The sequence below is a fragment of the Lingula anatina genome, chromosome 1, assembly GCF_051362555.1.
Source record: "Lingula anatina isolate TDL-2025a chromosome 1, LinAna3.0, whole genome shotgun sequence".
NCBI lineage: Eukaryota > Metazoa > Brachiopoda > Lingulata > Lingulida > Lingulidae > Lingula > Lingula anatina.
Genome location: NC_141767.1, coordinates 41,663,710 through 41,684,078, shown reverse-complemented (window position 1 = coordinate 41,684,078; position 20,369 = coordinate 41,663,710). Strand labels below are relative to the sequence as shown.

At 33.3% G+C, this 20,369-nt stretch overlaps 1 protein-coding gene across 9 annotated transcripts in view; it reads left to right on the top strand.

Moving 5' to 3' along the window:
* Positions 1–20,369, top strand: part of LOC106163080 (high affinity cAMP-specific and IBMX-insensitive 3',5'-cyclic phosphodiesterase 8B) — a 71,327-nt gene that overhangs the window by 47,782 nt on the left and 3,176 nt on the right. For 7 of the 9 annotated variants that reach the window (XM_013540551.2, XM_013540555.2, XM_013540554.3 and 4 more), the window contains 19 exons: positions 678–737; positions 1,111–1,168; positions 1,786–1,953; positions 2,463–2,603; positions 3,028–3,116; positions 3,526–3,611; positions 3,920–4,000; positions 5,460–5,492; positions 7,891–7,967; positions 8,786–8,959; positions 10,118–10,150; positions 11,541–11,583; positions 12,088–12,223; positions 12,361–12,559; positions 13,006–13,136; positions 13,396–13,482; positions 13,753–13,891; positions 19,566–19,724; positions 20,066–20,195. In XM_013540551.2, coding sequence (XP_013396005.1) covers positions 678–737; positions 1,111–1,168; positions 1,786–1,953; positions 2,463–2,603; positions 3,028–3,116; positions 3,526–3,611; positions 3,920–4,000; positions 5,460–5,492; positions 7,891–7,967; positions 8,786–8,959; positions 10,118–10,150; positions 11,541–11,583; positions 12,088–12,223; positions 12,361–12,559; positions 13,006–13,136; positions 13,396–13,482; positions 13,753–13,891; positions 19,566–19,724; positions 20,066–20,195 — 2,024 coding nt within the window. The remainder of the gene's footprint in view (positions 1–677; positions 738–1,110; positions 1,169–1,785; positions 1,954–2,462; positions 2,604–3,027; positions 3,117–3,525; positions 3,612–3,919; positions 4,001–5,459; positions 5,493–7,890; positions 7,968–8,785; positions 8,960–10,117; positions 10,151–11,540; positions 11,584–12,087; positions 12,224–12,360; positions 12,560–13,005; positions 13,137–13,395; positions 13,483–13,752; positions 13,892–19,565; positions 19,725–20,065; positions 20,196–20,369) is intronic. The other 2 variants (XM_013540553.3, XM_013540552.3) reach the window with 2 other exon arrangements.

Here is a 20,369-nt window from a genome sequence, read left to right as displayed (position 1 = left end):
GAATAAGGTGAAAATAAAAAACATGTTAGAATTCTGCAGTTTCGACTGAGTGGAGATAAATTGGTAGAAGCATTTCTGTTGGCAGTGAGTGATGTGTAGATGTAGGTAGGAAGGTGTGTGCAGGAGCAGTGATAAAGGGGGACTCCTGCATGCTTTCATGCCCTCTGTGCTGAGAGATGGGCTACACCTGGAAAGATGGCTAACAGGAAGGCACAATTTACCTGATAGTGACAGTTGCTTTAAATTATCACAACAAATTGCTTTATAATATGACCTTACTAGGGGCTATCGTAGTTACTGGGAGCTTTTGCTTGTTACATGTACCATGTGTAAGCATAATAGCTTGACTGTATTTTTGTTGAAACCCATGATCATGATTCCTTTTTCTCTGTGCATGTTGACCTTTTGATGATACTGATGTATTATGATTATGCCCATTTGACTTAGGGCCCTGCTTGTTTGGGGCTAGTTCCATGTGCTAGTTTTGAAATGTTATAAAGTTTTGATACAACCGATCTTTCCTCTGAAACCTATGTGAAATATGCTATATTTGGTCTAACAGTCAGTGCTTTGGGGCTAGTTACATGTACCACCTTAAAGTGATTTTGATAAAATGCAGCTTTGTAATGTATTTATTAAATCCCTTCACAACATACTATATACTATTTTATTTTCAGGTCTATTAGAGCAACCAAAGCCAGTAAATACACAATACTTATAGCTGTTACCAAAAAGACGTGAGTGAGATAATTTTCCATTCCCACAGCTTGTTGTCTCTCCTGATCATAATTAAGACCCTAGATATGAGGGAAATTTCAGTGGGCAGAAAATATGAATTGTATAAATATATGATAATTATTCTAATGGTTTAATGGAAACTTATTTCTTCCTATTTTTCACAATAAAATGTTAGAAACGGGAGAATATATTGTTAAAAGATGATGGTACATGAGAATTTATTTGACATCCGTAAGTAGCTTTGTCATTATAAAGATATTAACATTGGTATGGGGGAAATTATTTCAAGAAATAAATATTCATGATTGCATATTATAGTTAAATAATTTCATTCAAGACAAACAGAATGATTTGTTTTCTCTTATCCTTCAGTTCTTCAGACAGAGAAGAAGCACCAATCTTACCTCTTTTACAAGCAGGATTCAATAGGGTGAGTCTATTAGTACATTCAGAGAGAAGTCTTGGATCAGAATTGTCACCCTGAGTCTCGGAACTTGTGAGTCTCCTCTACATCAACATTATGTTGTCACAATACACAGTTTTGTTGAGTTGACCCATAGGTTGAAATTATTGGATATCTTCATTTTCTTGTCCATATTTCTGTCACTGGCATCCCAGGTATTTGACAGGGTACACCTTCAAAAGTAGATGGTTTTTTTCATATTTATTTTTTATTTGTAAAACATACAAGATGTTTTCAATATTAGTTTTAAAAAGGTATAAAAGTTACGTATAAGTTATCGTAGTATGTCTCTGTGATTGTGTAGAGAAAAAAATATTACTCAGCTGACATGTTAAGTATCAGCAACTTTACATTCCAACAGTTACTGTATGTGAATGTCTTCATTCAGACACAAATCTCTGCATATCTTGTCATTGCTATTGCCATTTAGTAGCCTTCTGTAAAAATTAAACCACAATTGCAAATTCTTGTATAGATTGCGTAGGAAAGTAACATGAGAAAACTATACATGCATGGCTCTACCATTGAAAAACATCCCTTTAACTCAAGTAGATATGCTGATACTTTTTTTGCTTTGTTTCCAGCGTTTTATAGAAAACCATAATGTAGGCACATGTTTGAATGAGTTGGTCTCCATAGAACATGGCGAGTTACGATCCCAGCTTAAATTACGTGCATGCGATGCATTATTCGCAGCATTAGAACACAGCAGTGATGCTATTGAAATCACCAGCAAGGACCATATTGTACAGGTAATTAGTACACAGCAGGTATTTTAATGTTGACATTGCTAAATGATTGAGTGATTGAATACCAGCTTGATGATATTTCTTACAGGGGGAAAAACTAATAGTTTCTGTTTTATTCAGTGTGGTATATCAATGCAGTTAAAGAAAGTAAGTCAATAATGTAATGATGAGAATGAATGTATAGGTTTTCAAAAGCCTGCTATTTGTAATACTGTTACAGAGACCATAATTGGATAGGGAAGGTTCGCTGAAACTCAAGAATGCCTACATTCAATAATTTACATTTATACTAGTACTCAAATAATAAAAGGAAAAAAATGCTTAAACTCAAGGACAGCTGTGCACAAATAGTTTGGATCAACTGAATACAGACGATTGCTTCAAAATGTTTGAATGCTTTTGAGATATATGCATGTATGCCAGTTGTAATTACCAGTTTGGAATTTAAAAAAATGAATAAACAAAATAAAGATAAACAATAACATAAGATGCACTTTATAATGTATTTACAGTATGTGAACCCTGCCTATGAGAGCATGCTTGGTTATACCTTAGATGAGCTTCTCGGGAAAGATATCCGGAAGCTGCCTAATTGTGAGAAGAACAACGCTGAGCACCAAGAGAATGTGTTTGCTCAGTTAAAGAAAGGGAAGGTATGCAGCACCTGGTTATTTACAATGTATGATACTGAAATTGTGTGAAAATTATTTTTATTTTTGAATTGATAAAAAGAAAATTATTGGTATTAGGAAGTGATCTAGAGCTGCTATTATGTTGTATCAAATTCTAAAATAACAACTTGATTTTATTTTGTAAAATGCATGTGCCTTATATTTACAAGTTGTTTTAGTATTGGCTTAAAATATCAAAAATTTGGTTTTACGCATTTTTTTCTATTTAATTTATCTTGTAACATTTAATGTGCGGCCTTACAAATTTCCTTGTATTTTCACTTTAAGTGATGATTTTGTAATAAAACTATTACAAATTAGATTTCATATGATATCTGCCCAATACTGTTGTATTTTACTTACAAATACTTATCTTTAAATAATACAATTCCTGAACATTTTCTAGTCTTGGGAAGGCACATGTTATGCAAAGAAGAAGACTGGAGAGAGCCTGTGTCACCACTGTCACATTCTTCCAGTTGAAGGTGGAGGAGGGTAAGATGTTTTTCAGGTTTTCCTGGGGACTTAATTCTTTTATGCACATTTTTCCTATAAAGATCTGAAATGCTGTGTTCACTTGAATCCTACTGAAACTAGACTTTTCAAGCCCATTGATGTTGTGAAGATGAATAGACCTAGAGATATCTAGACCTTGATTGATTATTACAAATTAACAGACATTGAAATATGACCTCTGTTCTCAAAAATAAAATGGTCATTGCATCCCTTGTATTTAACTTTGTCACAAAATGAGAAGCAGAATTTGAGTTTGATATCTTTTCATGTTCTAAAACAGGACTTTTGATAAAATCTTATTGCTCAACTGATTGGTTGTAGGATGCTGGATTTTTAACGGGAAATATATATAAATATATGTACATGTATATTTCTTTTATTATTTCAGAAAAATCCGGCATTATGTAGCAATACGCAACCCAGCCCCTGAAAACTGCCAGTTAGATAGGTACCACAGGGACTGTGAACACTCTGGTAAGGTACAGGGCTAGATAATCCAGTGAAATTGTAATATGACTAACTTTAACATATGGGAAGATAGATAATGATTTTGAAAATTACAGTTTATTTATGTGGATTGTCAACTGTTTGGTTAAGATCTTACAGATGACTTCTGAATCTGATTGGTTTGTGGTCCAGGTGTGTGTTTGTGTTAGGGTTTGTACATTAAAAATTTTTCTAGTTATTTTTGGCATTTGAAAAAGCTAAGAGAGAAAAATAAAATATGGATCATTTAGAATATTTCAGTGAATTAGCTTAATTAATTCTTGTTCTCTTGTCAGACCACCACAGTTCTAAGCCCCATGATTACCGATCTCAGCGGAAAGGATCCTGTGATATGAGATCAATATCCAGCTCAGATGGTCAGTATATATAAACTGAAAACTTAAGCCACCACAATGTAAATAAATAATGTTAAATTTGTACATGCCAAACCATCCAGTGTTGTGTATATACTCAGAGGATTCAGAGAACTAACAAAGAGCGCAATCAGAACAGATGATCCGCAGACTAACTAATCCACTGACAAAATATGGCTGGTCCTGCTTAAAATCAAACCCTTAAATACCCCTTGGACATATTATTATGTCCAAAAATACCCTTATGGTTTCCCTCCCTTCACATGTGCCATTAAGCGGATTAAATCTTGGCTCCGAGGTTTTATTTTTAGACCCCTGCAGCGTTGGCAGGTGTGGAGGCAAAGAGACCATCAGGGGATTAGGGGCATTGCTTTTAAGTTGGTTGGCCATATTTAGTCCACAGATCAGTTTGTTCTGAATGCGCTCAAGGACTTACCTCCTTACTACTAGAGTGTACATTTTTTTCTCTATGTGATCTACTGTACTTAATAGAAAACATACATTTGTTAGTATGGAGGATGGCCTGTGAAAACTTTGAAACGCATGTTGCAGATCGGTGATTTTAAGTGATTTTCTTAAGCATTGGGAATGGGATCTTGGAGTGTTTAATGTGAAGTCAGTCAAAAAACCATTACTTCATGACTTGAACCAATGGGCCTCTTGATGCCATGTAGTCAGTGTTCTCTATTTTTTGTGGAAATGCATGTGGGAAGACAATTTTGAGTTGGAGAGGAGTTACTGATTAGTAAATCATTTTGAGTCTTTCAGCTGTTACATGTACTGTTAGTTTTCACTTTTAAAAGTTTCACCAAATGAACCAACATCCCAAATCCAAATTAGCTGACACTCATGTCCCACTAATGATCAACTTATATGTATCACTATGTTGGGTGATAGACCTTGTTTATCAGTCTTCTGACTGAATTATTAAACATATATACCTTATGCTGGTTGTAGCTTTGCCTTCTCATTTTGTTCTGAATACATTATGTCGTATATTTTCCACTTTCTGTATGCTATTCATTGTGACAGTTCTCTTACTTTTTTGATAGAATGTGATATTAGTACACCTTAAATTTTTAAAATTATATTATGTCAAAGGAACATTTTGTGTTCTTTGATTAAACTGAGAGCTGTGCATTGATAGAACATAGTAGATATGCAACACACACACACACACGTGTGCGCACACACACACACACACACACACACACACACACACACACACACACACACACACTCACCTAAAACATAAGAAAAATTAAAATAATGAAAAAATATATGATAAAATATTGAAAATGTGATTCACTAGTAGTGTAACTAATTTCATTGTACATGTATGTTTTGATTGATTAATTAAGTTCTTAATCTCCCAAGCACTAAAACTCCTGTTTATATATGAATATACCTTTCATTATGTCATCTTTAGTTAACCATCTTTCATCTCAACTTCCTCTTTTAGTGTGTCATCTTGCAGATTTGTTTTGGCCTCCAGGTAATTGGGTCATGTTGATTTGTGTGTGGTTTTTCTACTGGCACTGGTTTGTTTGACATGACACCTTTCTACTCCAAGCCTGTAGCCAGGGGTCGGGGGGGGGGGGATTGAACAAAGTGCCCTTTTTGTCCTCTCTGGGTAAAATTTGATCTAGATGCACACAAAAATTTCATGGAAGAAGAAACATGTTAACAAAAAAAAAAAAGAAAAAAAATTCCTTTGAAATTGCTGGCCATGGGACTGCACTCCTTCACCTTTTAACACAGTTCAGGGACATGCAGTTTGCGATAGACCTTAATATAGCGGAGTTTAAAAAATGTTCTGGAAATTACAGGAATTTTTACTTTATCACCAAGGTATGCCCTATCCAAAACTGCAGAATTAATTACAATCTGTAAAAGCACTTTTTATGTACAGACACAGATGTGTCTGTACATATTGCCATCACCTGCGTCTGTCGTCGCCGTCGCCGTCGGCGCCGTGCACTTTCCTTGTAAACACGATAAGTGGAGGGCAGTTTTACTTTTTGGCTTTATATTTACAGAGCTGATGAATATTCATAAAACGCAGGTCAAGTTCGAAAATCAGCATAATCGGACCATTATTGTAGAAGTTATGCTGTTTTTTCACTTTTCAGCATATATGCAACCCTGTTGAGCATAATTGAAATTTTATGTTGAATTTGCAGTTTAACGTAATGTACTTTTGCATCAGAATTGACAGTAGCCTATTTTGTGCATAGTTATTTCCTGTTTTTTGTCTGTACATTTGACAGCTTTGCTGCCTTGTTTAGTTCTGTTATTCAAAGTTTTACCACCAAGAGTGAAATTCATCAGTAGGTATCTCTGTAGCTAGAAACTTTGAACTCTTTCAAACATCAAAGTTGTCAAATAGACAGATAGATTATAATGACAATTAAAAGTCATAGGCAGAAATATTAACATGCATACAGTTTTTAAGTGATGAAGAAGCAATTTAATGATGGAAAGACATAAGATGGTTTGTGTCAACATTGATGCAATGTCACATTATGGTTTACAGCAACATGATCACCAATCTTTAATGAATCTAGTGTTATTGTTGATATTTATCAAATGTTGTTAAGCAGGGCTTGAGATTTCTGGAAATTCACAGACAAAAATTCCAGTATATGAAATAATGAAATGTCCCCAATCTACTATTACAAGTTTGTTTAAAAGCTCTATTTAAGTATTGAGAATCAGTTTTGTAAGTTGAAGAATAACGATTATTTCTGTTTTCCTTTTCTGGTGTTAATAAGGGATCAGATGCAGGTTATGGTGACATATGGCGTGTCTGTCCGTGAAAACAGTTTATGGATTATAAATCTGCTAACATTTTTTCTAGGATACGGTATACCTCGATGATTAACAAAAAGGTGTTGAAATCTACAGGAAAATGAAGTTTTACTATGTAAAAGTCTAACACTTACTGTGTGCCTTTAAAGACTGTGGTACTGTTGGTTAATATTGACTTGTCAATTGTTAGGATAAGATCTTGTTCTATCATTTGTAGATATATTCAACCATTTAACCATTCTCCTACTCATTTATTCCTTGATTAGTAACAGAGTTGAAGTGAATTAAAACATTAATGCCAACTTGTGTTTTGCATTTACAAGTTTGTAGTTATGATGATATCCACCTTGCATGTTAACTGTGCATTCCTGCAGAGATTAATGGGGAAAATGCTTTCTGTCCAAGGATGTGAAAGATTAAGTGCACATTTTGCAGTTTATTAATATACACTAGTGTGTTGGAAACCGTAATAAAAGAAACTGAGTCCCTCATAATGCTGCTCTCAAAGTGCATTTTGGTTGTGTTTGGTCTGAAAATTCTTTGGCCAGATCACATTATATTGGTGACTTAATATCTTGTGTAGTGTTTGTTTATTGAATACTGTTTTTTTTTAATTTACTTAAATACTATTTTGATGTTTGTATGTGTATACGCATCTGTAGTGTACTGATTTCAGACAGTTTATAACACTTTAGGGAAAATAATCAGTATGAAAATTTTCTTCAGGCTGATCAGTGAGAATTTTTGCACTGCTTGTCAATTCAGCACTATTGATAATCAAACTCCGAATATACCACAAACATACATGATATAATTATCGTCTTTATCCTAATATATATGTTCATAGTGATTTCTTTTTCAGAATTTATGAATGAAAGAAAAAGCTTATTTGCTTAAAAAGAGGATTCTCATACAACTTGTTCAAAAAGGAAAAGAGAATATTTTAAACCACAAAAATCCCAATAATTATTTGTTTGACAAATGTATATCACATCTCATGCAATTTGCAGTGTGTTTGCAACTTTGTTCATCATGATATGGTTTTATTATTATTATTATTATTATTACTACTACTACTTAAGGGGGACACATCCACAGCAGACGACGGGATTCAGCAGCCAGGATTCACTCCATGACAATAGAGGCTCCAATCAATAAGGTAAACTTCTCTTGTTCATTCTGTCTCTACAGGTATGTTTCCTTTTCAAATAGTTTACTGTTGTTACTAGTTGCTGTCACATCTTATGTTTCTTTTACATGTAACAGTTGATAAACTTACTGAAGGTCAGAAGGCTTACATGAAGGGTTATTCTGCTCTATTCTTTAGAAATGATCCCTGGAGAGATAAAAGTGCTTAACTTTATAACATTGCTGAGTATAAATCACAGGTGTGATTGAGTTGGCTATTTTAGCACACTAGAACTATTACCTTGGACACTTCCCCTCAATGACAAACTTAGAGCTGATTATCTCAATCATTTTAAGGTAAAAAAATATGAAAATTTAACACCAGCAAAATGGTTGATCTTATATTTCCTCTTGAAATTAGTATCTTAATTTGTAATGTTTGCCACTTCCTTTCATTGAGTGGATTAGAGCTGATGGTCTCAATCATTCAAAAGTAAATGAAATCACCTCCAGACTAAAATTTTAGCAATGGAAAATTTTATAGGTGGTACAGGAGCAAATAGAGTCATTGGCAAACTTCCGCTTCCCATACACATATAACAGTATGTAAGGAAAACATTGACACAGTGTGTGTTTGTGTGTCTGCATGTAACATTTCCTAAAGATAATCTCTTCTTAATGCAAAAATTGCAGAATTATTTTAAAAAAAATTCATCTCATAGCTTTAACCATCTGCCTGGCATAAACACATTTTGAAATCTGTCAAATTTTCTTCACTTTGTTGATTATGCCAGTCTGCTCTCTAGTTGTACAATTATCACTCATTAAACATGATGATTTGTTACCCAGGTGATAAATATCATCAATGCTGCACAAGAAAACAGTCCTCTCACCGTGGTTCAGGCCTTGGATAAAGTCTTGGAAATCCTACGGACGACTGAGCTGTACTCCCCGCATCTTACATCACAGCAAGTCAGGGAGGAGGATCAGATGACTAGCGACTTGGTGGGGGGACTCATGTCGGTCAGTATATCTTAATTTATCCTTATATACATATGTGTGTTTATTTTAGTTTTGTCACAAACTTTTTTACATCCATGGGTTACTGTTGTGGGTTGTATTTGCTTACTACAAGTTGTTGATGTGGTACATATGTTTGATATGTATACAGATTGCTGTCTATTTACATTACTTATTATTATTATTAATGATTATCATTATCAGAATATTATTGTGGTTAACCTTCAGTGTGATAAAGATATTTTTCAGTGTAGTGTCATCAGTTCATTATCTTACAAAGAAAAGGCAATTTCCTGGAAATTTCAGCAATTTTAGCTTTATCACCAAAGTTTGCCCATTTCAAATTGAAGAGAAAACTATGATCTGTAAACCTGTTTTCAGTTTTTTTTTAAATTTTTTATCTTTACTTACACAACTGAAGGTCACCAGTCACCATCTCTGTTATTAAAGTAGCTCAATAATTGGAAAATTGAAATTAAAAAAAAAAAGGTTCATTACACCATGATTTTGTCAACAGTTTAAAGGTATACCCTTTAGTGAAAAGGGATAGAATTTCTAGGAAAATAGATATTTTGCTATTTGACAAACACCACTTGTGAAATTTTGAATAATACTAGTATTCGTGCACTAAATGTGATAATTAAGCTGGGCATGGTTTAAATTTTTTCATGATGTGGCTAAGCCTATGCACAAAAACCATACCACTGGAAAAAAACATTCACCAAATGAAATGCTTATTTCAGGTGCATGTAAATTTTAATTTATTTTAAAATATGATTGAAAGTCTATGTAATGAACAATCCTCAAAGAGCAACATTTTTAATATTTAGATAGGAAATACAGAAAAACCAAACATAAATGAATTTTTTGATAAGGTGAAATTTCTTTTAGGGTGATAGTCAGTAGCATGACATACAATGATAAGTTATATATATATATATATAATCAATACATTGTACATAATCAATGTAGTACATATATAACAGTTGCAATGAAAGTAATGCACGCTGTTGCTTTTTTTATTTTGCACGCTTTCACCACTACTCATTTGCTGCATGTTAAACAATGTGGCCTGTCTGTCCATGGTCACTGTGCTTCTTGATGCTTCCCAATGTGCTATAACCTGTGCTCTAAAATGGTTGGGGATTAACCTATTTACAGTCACAAGGCTCTGTAAGATCTGCTGAGCAAGAGGTAGGAATTCTACTGTGATTTTTCTACTACTAGTTTGTTTAGGGGTTAATTGAGAAATCATATGATAAACAGATAATTTTTTGTTTTGTTAGAATTGGAAAAATGTTAAATTATTGATATTGCTTACAGTACTGGTATGTCATGGTTTACCTTGCTGTAGTCATGTATGGATCATTTTTTGTGGTACTTGTTTTTAGTATTATAGGCAGGGGGGATGGAATGAACCACCCTTTCTCTAAAGGGAAAACGTCCTCACTGAATCAGAATTTGATATAGGTTTATTGTTATTGTTATAAAAAGGTTCACTTTTCAGAAAAAGAACCCCCACTCCTTTGAAATTGCCAGCTACGCAGGCTTAGTTTTATCATGTACCAGCACATATTTTGCATTCACATGTATCAATAGGGCAGTCAGCTCTATGTTCCGAAGGTCCACTATTCCTAAGGTTCACTGTTCCAAAAAATGCCCCCCAAATGTTTTTAAGCTAAGTTTTTTCTGACCACTGAAATCTGGTTTCACTATTCTAAAGGCTAAGGATCTGTTATATTTAAGTTTTTTATTCTGAAAGGTTGATATTTATAATGTTTGCTATTCCAAAGACATTATTGTCATGCTGTAGTGTAGAATTAATTGGAAGTCTAATTTTAAGCTTAATCTTTAAAAAATGTCTTATGTCTTATGTTACTAAAATTCTACCCACAATGCCAGAAAAACAGCAATTTGAGGTAATACTCTCTTTAATACACTTAAACACAGCAAATTGCCAAATTATAATAAACATATGCTGTTATACTTAATTTTTTGATGGTTAAATTTAACAATCATTCATCTATCACCAAAGAAGTGCACACCAAATTAATGTATATATTTTACATATTTTCTTTACATTATATTTGAATTCTTTCTGCTACTCTTGAGGCGTATTTTAGAATGGAAAACCTTTGGAACAGGGAACTCTTGGAATATCAGACTTTAGGAATAGTGGACCTTCAGAATATATGCTATACATGCTCCCTCAATAGGCATAGGGAATAAATATTTTAGTTAATTAAAGCTTAGGGTTTGCATATTGTAATATTTTCAGCAGCAGTCATGAAGTATTTTCTCAAATCAAACATTTGAATAATGCATGAACAATAAATTCTAGAAGAAAAAAACAACAACTTAAAATAACTTCGCTACAGTATATAGCAAAAGAAAGTTATTTTTACTGTCTCATTATTTGTAATTTGTCCAGAAGTTGATGATATCTGTTAGATCTTATTAAATGATAGGAATAAGGCATGGGTGGTAGACACTGACTCCTTATGATATATCCATATTCTCTGTATGTTTAGACACTCTGTGTAAGTAGTCGTAAATTCATGTACTGTAATTTTTGTTTTTGCAGCAAGGAACAACAAAGAGAAGGATGTCATCCACAGATAAATTTAGTGAGTACTGCATCTATTTGATGGACAATTTGATAAAAACCTTTGGCAAATATTTCAAGTCCAGAGTCTTTGGATTGCAAGTGTGTGTACTTTATTTTGAGATACTAATTTTAAAAAAATTCCCTGTGCCTGTGGTTGCATTTTTATCTCCTTCAAAAATCTGCAACCAGGTCTAAGTCTCAGTTTCACAAAAACTTGATCTCTTCTATAAGCAGCAACATTTCATGGATTCAAGAAAAAAAAAAGAATTGATATTTATTAGATTGTAGCAGTTATGACTCCATAACTCGTAGTGCCGGCGAAGTGGTTTCCACACAACAGCGTGCAGTCAACCTAGCAGCCAAGTGCTGTACATGCACTTGCTGTGTGACATCATTCCTGATAATCAGTAAAAAAAAAGTACAAACACTGCACAATATATGAAGACTCAGTCATATAGTAAGGTGTATACATTTGCTAACACTGGTATGTGTATGCATTAGATAGGGCTGTGTTATATTCCAGGTCACCACAGTCACATTCCTCAGCAGTTGCCTGCCACAATGCTGTCTCAGGTCCCAGCAGACATCTCCAGACTCCTAGAGACTGAACCCCAGTGGGAGTTCAATATACTGGAACTGGAAAGACTCACTAACAGGAGGTTAGGAATATATTTCTTACAGTATTTACAAAATCACAGTTTCACTTAATTTATCAAATGTTTTTGTATAATTTTTTTTCATTATTGATTTTATAATTTATTCATTTGTTTAATTTTTCTTCTTTTTTTAATTTCAGGCCCTTAGCATATTTGGCAATGAAGACATTCACACGGTTCAATGTTTGTGAATTTCTAAATACCAGTGAAACCACCATGTGGAACTGGTTGCAGCTTATTGAAGCCAAATATCACAGCAGCAACAAATATCACAACTCCACACATGCTGCCGATGTCATGCAGTCAACAGCCTACTTCCTGGAAAGACAAAGAATCAAGGTGATTTGATTTTGATAAACACCCACTGAAGATGACATATATACTCTCCCATATTTAAGTCTGCACCTGTGACGTGTGTTAAATGTCAGTGGCTGTCCCCTGCACATGATATATTTGAAATAGTCTAACTGTCATTGAGTTAGAATTTTTGACATAAAAATCTAATAGAATTGTGTAAAATGTCCAATTCAGACCCAATGTAATTTGCCAACTTTTTTGACTCATGGTAAAAATGTTGCTTGTCCCACACACTGAGCTTTTTTTGTGAACTTGTACAGTATGCCAAATGCACAGCTCAAACCTCTGGAGACGGATGTATAGCTAGCTCAATTTATCATTCAGACCTCTTATAGTTCCTGTATTACAGCACATTTAAGATGTGAACTTCATCTTTCAGAATATTGTACACTTGTCAACTACACTGCTACCATTGATTAACATTTCAGAGTTTATTTGATCACATGGACGAAGTGGCATCGCTGATTGCCGCAGTGGTCCATGATGTGGATCACCCTGGGAAAACAAATGCCTTCTTAGTCAATGCTGGCAATGACCTGGCACTTGTCTACAATGATCTGTAAGTTCAATACACAAGGGTATTGTAACATGATGCACACATTCATACACACATGAAAAATCATAATTGACACTAAATGTATTATACTTGTAACAGTTTCAATTGATAAGTGTACCAGCTTGAATAAATAAACCAATCCATTCAGATATACAATGTAAGTGGGGAGACTTGTGCCTGAGAGATAACAGAAGTTGCAAAATTGATAAACTAAAATTTTTAAACAATTTGTTGATAATTTGATTTTTTTACCTCATTGTAGAGCCGTCCTGGAAAGCCACCATGTATCTTTGGCTTTCCGCCTGTCTGCACAGAATGATGACGTCAATATATTTAAGAACTTGGAGAGGTAGGATTTCACTTGAAAAGGGATAGAGCCAAATCTAATAATGTAACAAAAGAGCGCAGCTAATGATGATGAGACCTTTACAACAGCTTGTTCATTTGCTTGAAAGATATAGATTGCTTCTAACTTTATCAAGCCCTGGATTGAAGTAAGATCAAATTTAATATATACATTTAGATAAAGGTTAAATATGTTAACAGCTAGGTTAAAATGTAGAGCTTTTTCATTTTGTTTATTATATTTATTTATTTATTTATTTATTTCTCTCTATAGAGATGATTTCCGTGCTATGCGCCAGATGATTATTGACATGGTTCTGGCAACTGAACTCACCAAACATTTTGAGCATTTATCAAAGTTTGTAAACTGTACAAAGCATTTTGTGGAAAAAGAAGAGGAGGATTTCTCACTGGTGGGTATATTGATACACAGTATCTTCAAGGAAGACAGCTCTGTCTTCACTATCAGTTCCCTTTTTTATGTACAGACACAGATGTGTCTGTACATATAGCCGTCATCTGCGTCTGTCGTCGCCGTCGCCGTCGTTGCCGTCGTCGCCGTGCACTTTTACCGATAACACGATAAGTGGAAAAATATTTTTTCTTTTGGCTTGAAACTTACAGAACTGATGAATATTCATAATATGCAGGTCAAGTTCGAATATCAGCATGATCGGGTCACTTATAGGGAATTTATGCTGTTTTTTCACTTTTTTCAGCATATATGCAGCACCGATAACACCATAAATGGAAAACCATTTTACCTTTTGGCTTGAAGCTTACAGAACTGATGAATATTCATAATACGCAGGTCAAGTTTGAAAATTAGCTTGATTGGGTCATTTTTAGTAAATTTAAGCTATTTTTTCTCTTTTTTTAAGCATATACACAGCACCGATAACACCATAAATGGAAAACCATTTTACCTTTTGGCTTGAAACTTACCGAACTGATGAATATTCATAATACGCAGGTCAAGTTCGAAAATTAGCTTGATTGGGTCATTTTTAGTAAATTTAAGCTATTTTTTCTCGTTTTTCAGCATATATACAGCACCGATAACACCATAAATGGAAAACCATTTTACCTTTTGGCTTGAAACTTACTGAACTGATGAATATTCATAATACGCAGGTCAAGTTCGAAAATTAGCTTGATTGGGTCATTTTTAGTAAATTTAAGCTATTTTTTCTCGTTTTTCAGCATATATACAGCACCGATAACACCATAAATGGAAAACCATTTTACCTTTTGGCTTGAAACTTACCGAACTGATGAATATTCATAATACGCAGGTCAAGTTTGAAAATCAGCATGATTGGGTCATTTTTAATGAATTTAGGCTATTTTTTCACTTTTTTTCAGCATTTTTGCAACACCGATAACACAATAAATGAAAAGCTGTTTTACCCTTTGGCTTGAAACTTACAGAACTGATAAATATTCATAATACACAGGTCGAGTTTGAAAATCAGCATGATTGGACCACTTTTATGGAAGTTAAGCTGTTTTTTTCACTTTTTTCAGCATATATGCAACACTGATAACACGATAAGTGAAAAACAGATAGGCCAATTGTCATAATACTCATAGGAGTGGCCAATCTTACTAAAATGAAGGTTGAGTTGGAAAATCAGCATAATCGGTCCATTATTTTAGAAGTTATGCTGTTTTTTCACATTTCCTCACATTCAATTCTTAGGCATGTTAACACTCTCATTATTTAACTAATAAGATACGTAAAAGTGTTTGTTTGGCATTTCCTGCATCTTTACAACATTGTTAGTTGATTTTGTAAAAATGATAGTAAACCTGTTATCGTGTATTGTGTAATAAAGTGTCAAAAATGGAAATAAACACATATCATTGCAGTTTGTCAGATTCAATCATCCACTATGTTCAGAATCTCATAATGGAGGAAATTGGACATATAACACTGTCTTATTGATATTTTCCCATCTCATCAATTTTCTTAGTTGGTCATATAAAAATGGCACTGTTTATTTTGTTTTATGTTTAAAAAGTCTTAAAAATGGTAATAAACCCATTTCAGAACAGTGCTGTCTTGTTTCACTTTTTTCAGCATTTATGTAGCACCGATAACATGATAAGTAAAATACCGTTTTACTTTTTGGCTTGAAACTTACAGAACTGATTAATATTTATAATACGCAGGTTAAGTTTGAAATTCAGCATGATCCGGCCAATTTTAGGGAAGTTATGATGGGGTTTTTTTTTTCAAATTTTTCAGCATTTTTGTAACACGGAAAACAGGATCAGTGTAAAAATGTTTTTCTTTTTGGATTGAAACTGATGAATATTCATAATACACATTTCAAGTTTGAAAATTGGCTTGATTGGACTATATTTACAACTGTTATGCTGTTTTTTTCCTTATTCAGCATATATGCAACACTGATAACACATTTTAAGGAAAACCAATCAGCCTTTTGTCTTGCAACTCACAGCAGTGATTAGTCTGACTAGTATACAGATCAAGTTTGAAAATAAGCTTGATCAGTTAAGTTTTGATGAAGTTATTAGCCTTTTTGTATATAAGTGTTTTTTTTCTTCAGATTTAATTCTTAGGCATGTTAACAGTCTCAATATGGAACTAATTAGATATGTAAAAGTGTTGTTTTGACATTTTCTGCTTCTTAACAATATTGTTAGTTGATTATATAAAAATGATGGTAAACCTGTTATCATGCATTGTGTAATAAAGTATCAAAAATGGAAAGGAACTCATCATTGCAGTTTGTCAGATCCAGTCATTCACTATGTTCAGAATCTGCAAATGGAGCAAATTAGACATTTAAAATTGTTCTATTGATATTTTTCCTATGTCGACAATTTTCCTAGATGATCATTTAAAAATGACAGTAAATTGATTATTTTGTTTTATGTAAAAAGGTGTTGAAAATGGAAAGAAAATCATTTCAGTACAGTTATCTCTTGTTTACATTTTGGCATTTTGAACTTCGAACTTTGAACTTCCATGGTCTTGAAGACCTTCCCATATCACATTTTCTGAATATCCATGATACTTTTATTTTTTTTATAAAAAATTGATGGTCATTATGCTGTTAAGTATTGTGTTATATTGCATGAAAGTTGAAGAAACCTGTATTTTGGACACTGCTGCCAGGATAGCGATTAAGGGAAAACCATGTTACTTACGATACTCAAATTTACTGAAAAGTTTCATAAGACTGAAGTGCAGCTTGTGTTGGAAAACCAGTGTGATTGTTTTCTGTTTTGGAAGCAATGCAGTTCTATAGAGTGAACTATGGTGCAATAAATGTATATGGCAGTATATTAATTCAGGGTCACAAACTAATTTGCTTAATTAATTTTCAAGTGGCCATTAAATGAGATTACATAAAACACACGTTCATAAAGTAATTTGCTTAATAATTTTTCAAGTGGCCATTAAATGAGATTACATAAAACACACGATGAGATTTCATTGTAAAGTCCCCTGGGTATATCTCTCTTAACTGTGTCACATAATTAGGAATCAATGATTATTGTGCAGGTAAATGTTAGTCATGTTAGTAATTAGACAGCTAGATTTTAAGTTTGAATAGCAGCTTTATTGGAATTTTTTGTTTTGTTTTATTTTACATTTTCTTTTAATTATTTTTCAAACACTAGCATCTTCAAGATATCACTTTCAACTCCCATCCACCAGAAGCACTCTGCATTTTCTGTTTTTCCACATAAGGAGTTGTGTTGGTTTTTATGCCTTTAAACATTGTGTAATTATATTATTTTATGCACTGTCATCTTTTTTCACATATTGGGATTTGCATTATGTGAATTTGAACTCTCACATATGGTCCTGAAACTGTAATCTTATTGACCATGTTATTCTGTTGTACATTTTGTGAAATTTTATCTTTCACATACTGGAATTTTCATTGTGGGACTTATAACTCCCAAGGACATGTAACATTTAACTTTTATTGATACTACCTGTTGTGCAATATTTGCAACTTGACTGTTCTTTTTGGCAAATAATTAATTTTCTTTGTAAAAAGGGTTTTTTTTTTGTTATAATCTCTTAAGATATTGTTACAAAGTATAGCCATCTATGGATGTCACATGGTCTGATGAAAAGTTCAGATATCAGAATAATAGCTATGACTGCCCTTTTTGTAGTAAAACAAAATATATTATATTTCTGCGAGTTGTTTACACTGTTTAAACTCAAGTTGGATGATTCATATCATGGTTATGCACCTAGACTGAATGGCAGCTTTAGTGGAATATTTTTGTAATTTTTTCTTTAATTTTTAATTTTTCAAACTGGCATTTTTAAGATGTTTTCACTTTTCAGCATATATGCAACACTGTAAACACATTTCAAGAAAAAAAACGATAGGCCTGTTGTCATGAAACTCGCTGGGGTAATGGATCTCACTAAATTGAGGTCAAGTTCGAAAAGCGGCATGATCGGGCCACTATTTTAGTAGTTATGCTTTTTTCCCCACTTTTCAGCATATATGCAACACTAAAAACACAATATAAGGAAAACAGATAGGCCAATTGCCATTAAACTCACAGGAGTGGTCAATGCTGCTAAAACACAGGTTGAGTTCGAAAATCAGCATAATCGGGCCATTATTTTAGAAGTTATGCTGTTTTTTCACATTTCCTCACATTCAATTCTTAGGCATGTTAACAGTCTCATTAGTTAACTAATAAGATACGTAAAAGTGTTTGTTTGACATTTCCTGCATCTTTACAACATTGTTAGTTGATTTTGTAAAAATAATGGTAAACTTATTATTGTGTAATAAAGTTTCAAAAGTGGAAATAAACTCATGTCATAGCAGTTTGTCAGATTCAATCATTCACTATGTTCAGAATCTCAGAATGGAAGAAATTGGCTATTTAACACTGCTCTATTGATATTTTTCTTAGTTGATCATATAAAAATGGCAGTAAACTGTTAATTTTGTTTTATGTTAAAAAAAAACATTTCAGAACAGTGCTGTCTTGTTTACATTTTGGCATTTTCAAGTTGTGACTTTGAAGTTCCATGGGCCTGAAGACCTTCCCATATCACATTTTCTGAATATCCATGATACTAATATTTTATTATTAAAAATTGATGGTCATTATGCTGTTAAACGTTATGTAATATTGCATCAAAAAAACTATTTTGGGCACTGCTCCCATGATGACCATTTAAGAAAAACCAGGTCACTTACTGTTCTCAAACTTGCAGGAAAGAAACATGCGACTAAAATACAGCTTCAGTAGGCAATGCAGTCTGTTTGGTAATTCTTACTGCCAGTTAAACAGTTTTTTTTTTTTTTTGTGTGAAAATTTAATTTTTCACAAGATATGCTTGAAGACCTGTGCTAGTCGCATTTTCTGAAAATCCATGATACGTTTATTTTATTTTCAATTGACAGTTGACAGTCTTTATGCTGTTAACCATTATGTAATATTGCATCAGAATAGAAGAAAACACAATTTTGGGTGCTGCTGCCATGATGACCATTATGGGAAAACCATGTTATTTATGACTGCCAAACTTTCAAAAGAGAAATACAGGGCTAAAATGCAGCCTGAGTTGGAAAAGTAGTCTAATTGGCTTCTCTTTCTGGAAGTTATACAATTTCAAAGTGTGAACTTGAACTCCCATGGGCCTGAAGCCTTATGCTTGTTACACATTTTACTTACATTGGTATTACCTGTTGAGCATAATTTAAATTTAATGTTGAATTTGCAGTTCAACATAATGTACTTTTGCATCAGAATTGACAGTAGCCTATTTTGTGCATAGTTATTTCCTGTTTTTTGTCTGTACATTTGACAGCTTTGCTGCCTTGTTTTTTTTTTTTGGGTCATTTTATCAGCCAATGATTTTTTGATTATGGTGTATTTGTTAGATATAAAGAAATAATGTCTCAGAAATTATAGATTTTGATTATTAACAAGAAAGGGGTTTTATGTTAATGATAATAACCTTACTACCGTTCATGTAGTTACTAAACTACCAACTTGGCTGCAGCACCAAATCATTTCAATGTATATTTTTTAATGAATAAAATGCTCATTTTTGTTTTTCAGAATGGGTCTCAAGATGCTCAAACTACATTATCCTTGCCAGAGAACAAAGCTGTTATCAAGCGTATGATCATCAAATGTTCTGATGTGTCTAACCCAGCCAGGCCATTCTACTTGTGCAAAGAGTGGGCTCTAAGAATAGCAGAAGAATACTTTCAGCAGGTACAAACTTACATTAAAAATATACAAAGTTGACCATCTTGATATGAGTTTTTCTTTTTTTCTTTCTTTCTTTGCCATTAACAATTACAATTCTTATGTTTTTTCCCATTGAATTATGCCTTTTTCATTATCGTCCTATTTGTGTTGGTAGTTATCGCCTCTCTTTATTCAAAGGTCAACTGACGTTTCTCTGCCATTAAGATATCATTTCGCCTTCACTTTTCTTAGAGACCAGACAAAAGACTATGAATGTGAATACCTATAATATTGCTTTAAGTCAGTCTGGACTATTTAGTAAAGATAAGAAACAAATGTGATGCATGGACTGCATCTATTTTCAGACTGATGAGGAGAAGTCGCTTGGTCTGCCAGTGGTGATGCCAGTATTTGATAGGAAAACTTGCAGTATACCTAAGTCACAGATTAGTTTTATTGACTTTTTCATAAATGAGATGTTTGAGGCATGGGATGGTGAGTTTATATTGCTGCTTACACTTCCGTGGCAGAAAGTGTGTACTGTAAGAACTCTAATGTTTTTTAATATGTGTGAAATTTTGTAAAAATGTTAGAGACAAATGAGATCAGTTAGTACCAGAGAAGATCTTCTATTCAGAATCTTAGATGAAAAGGGAGGGAGGTACAAGA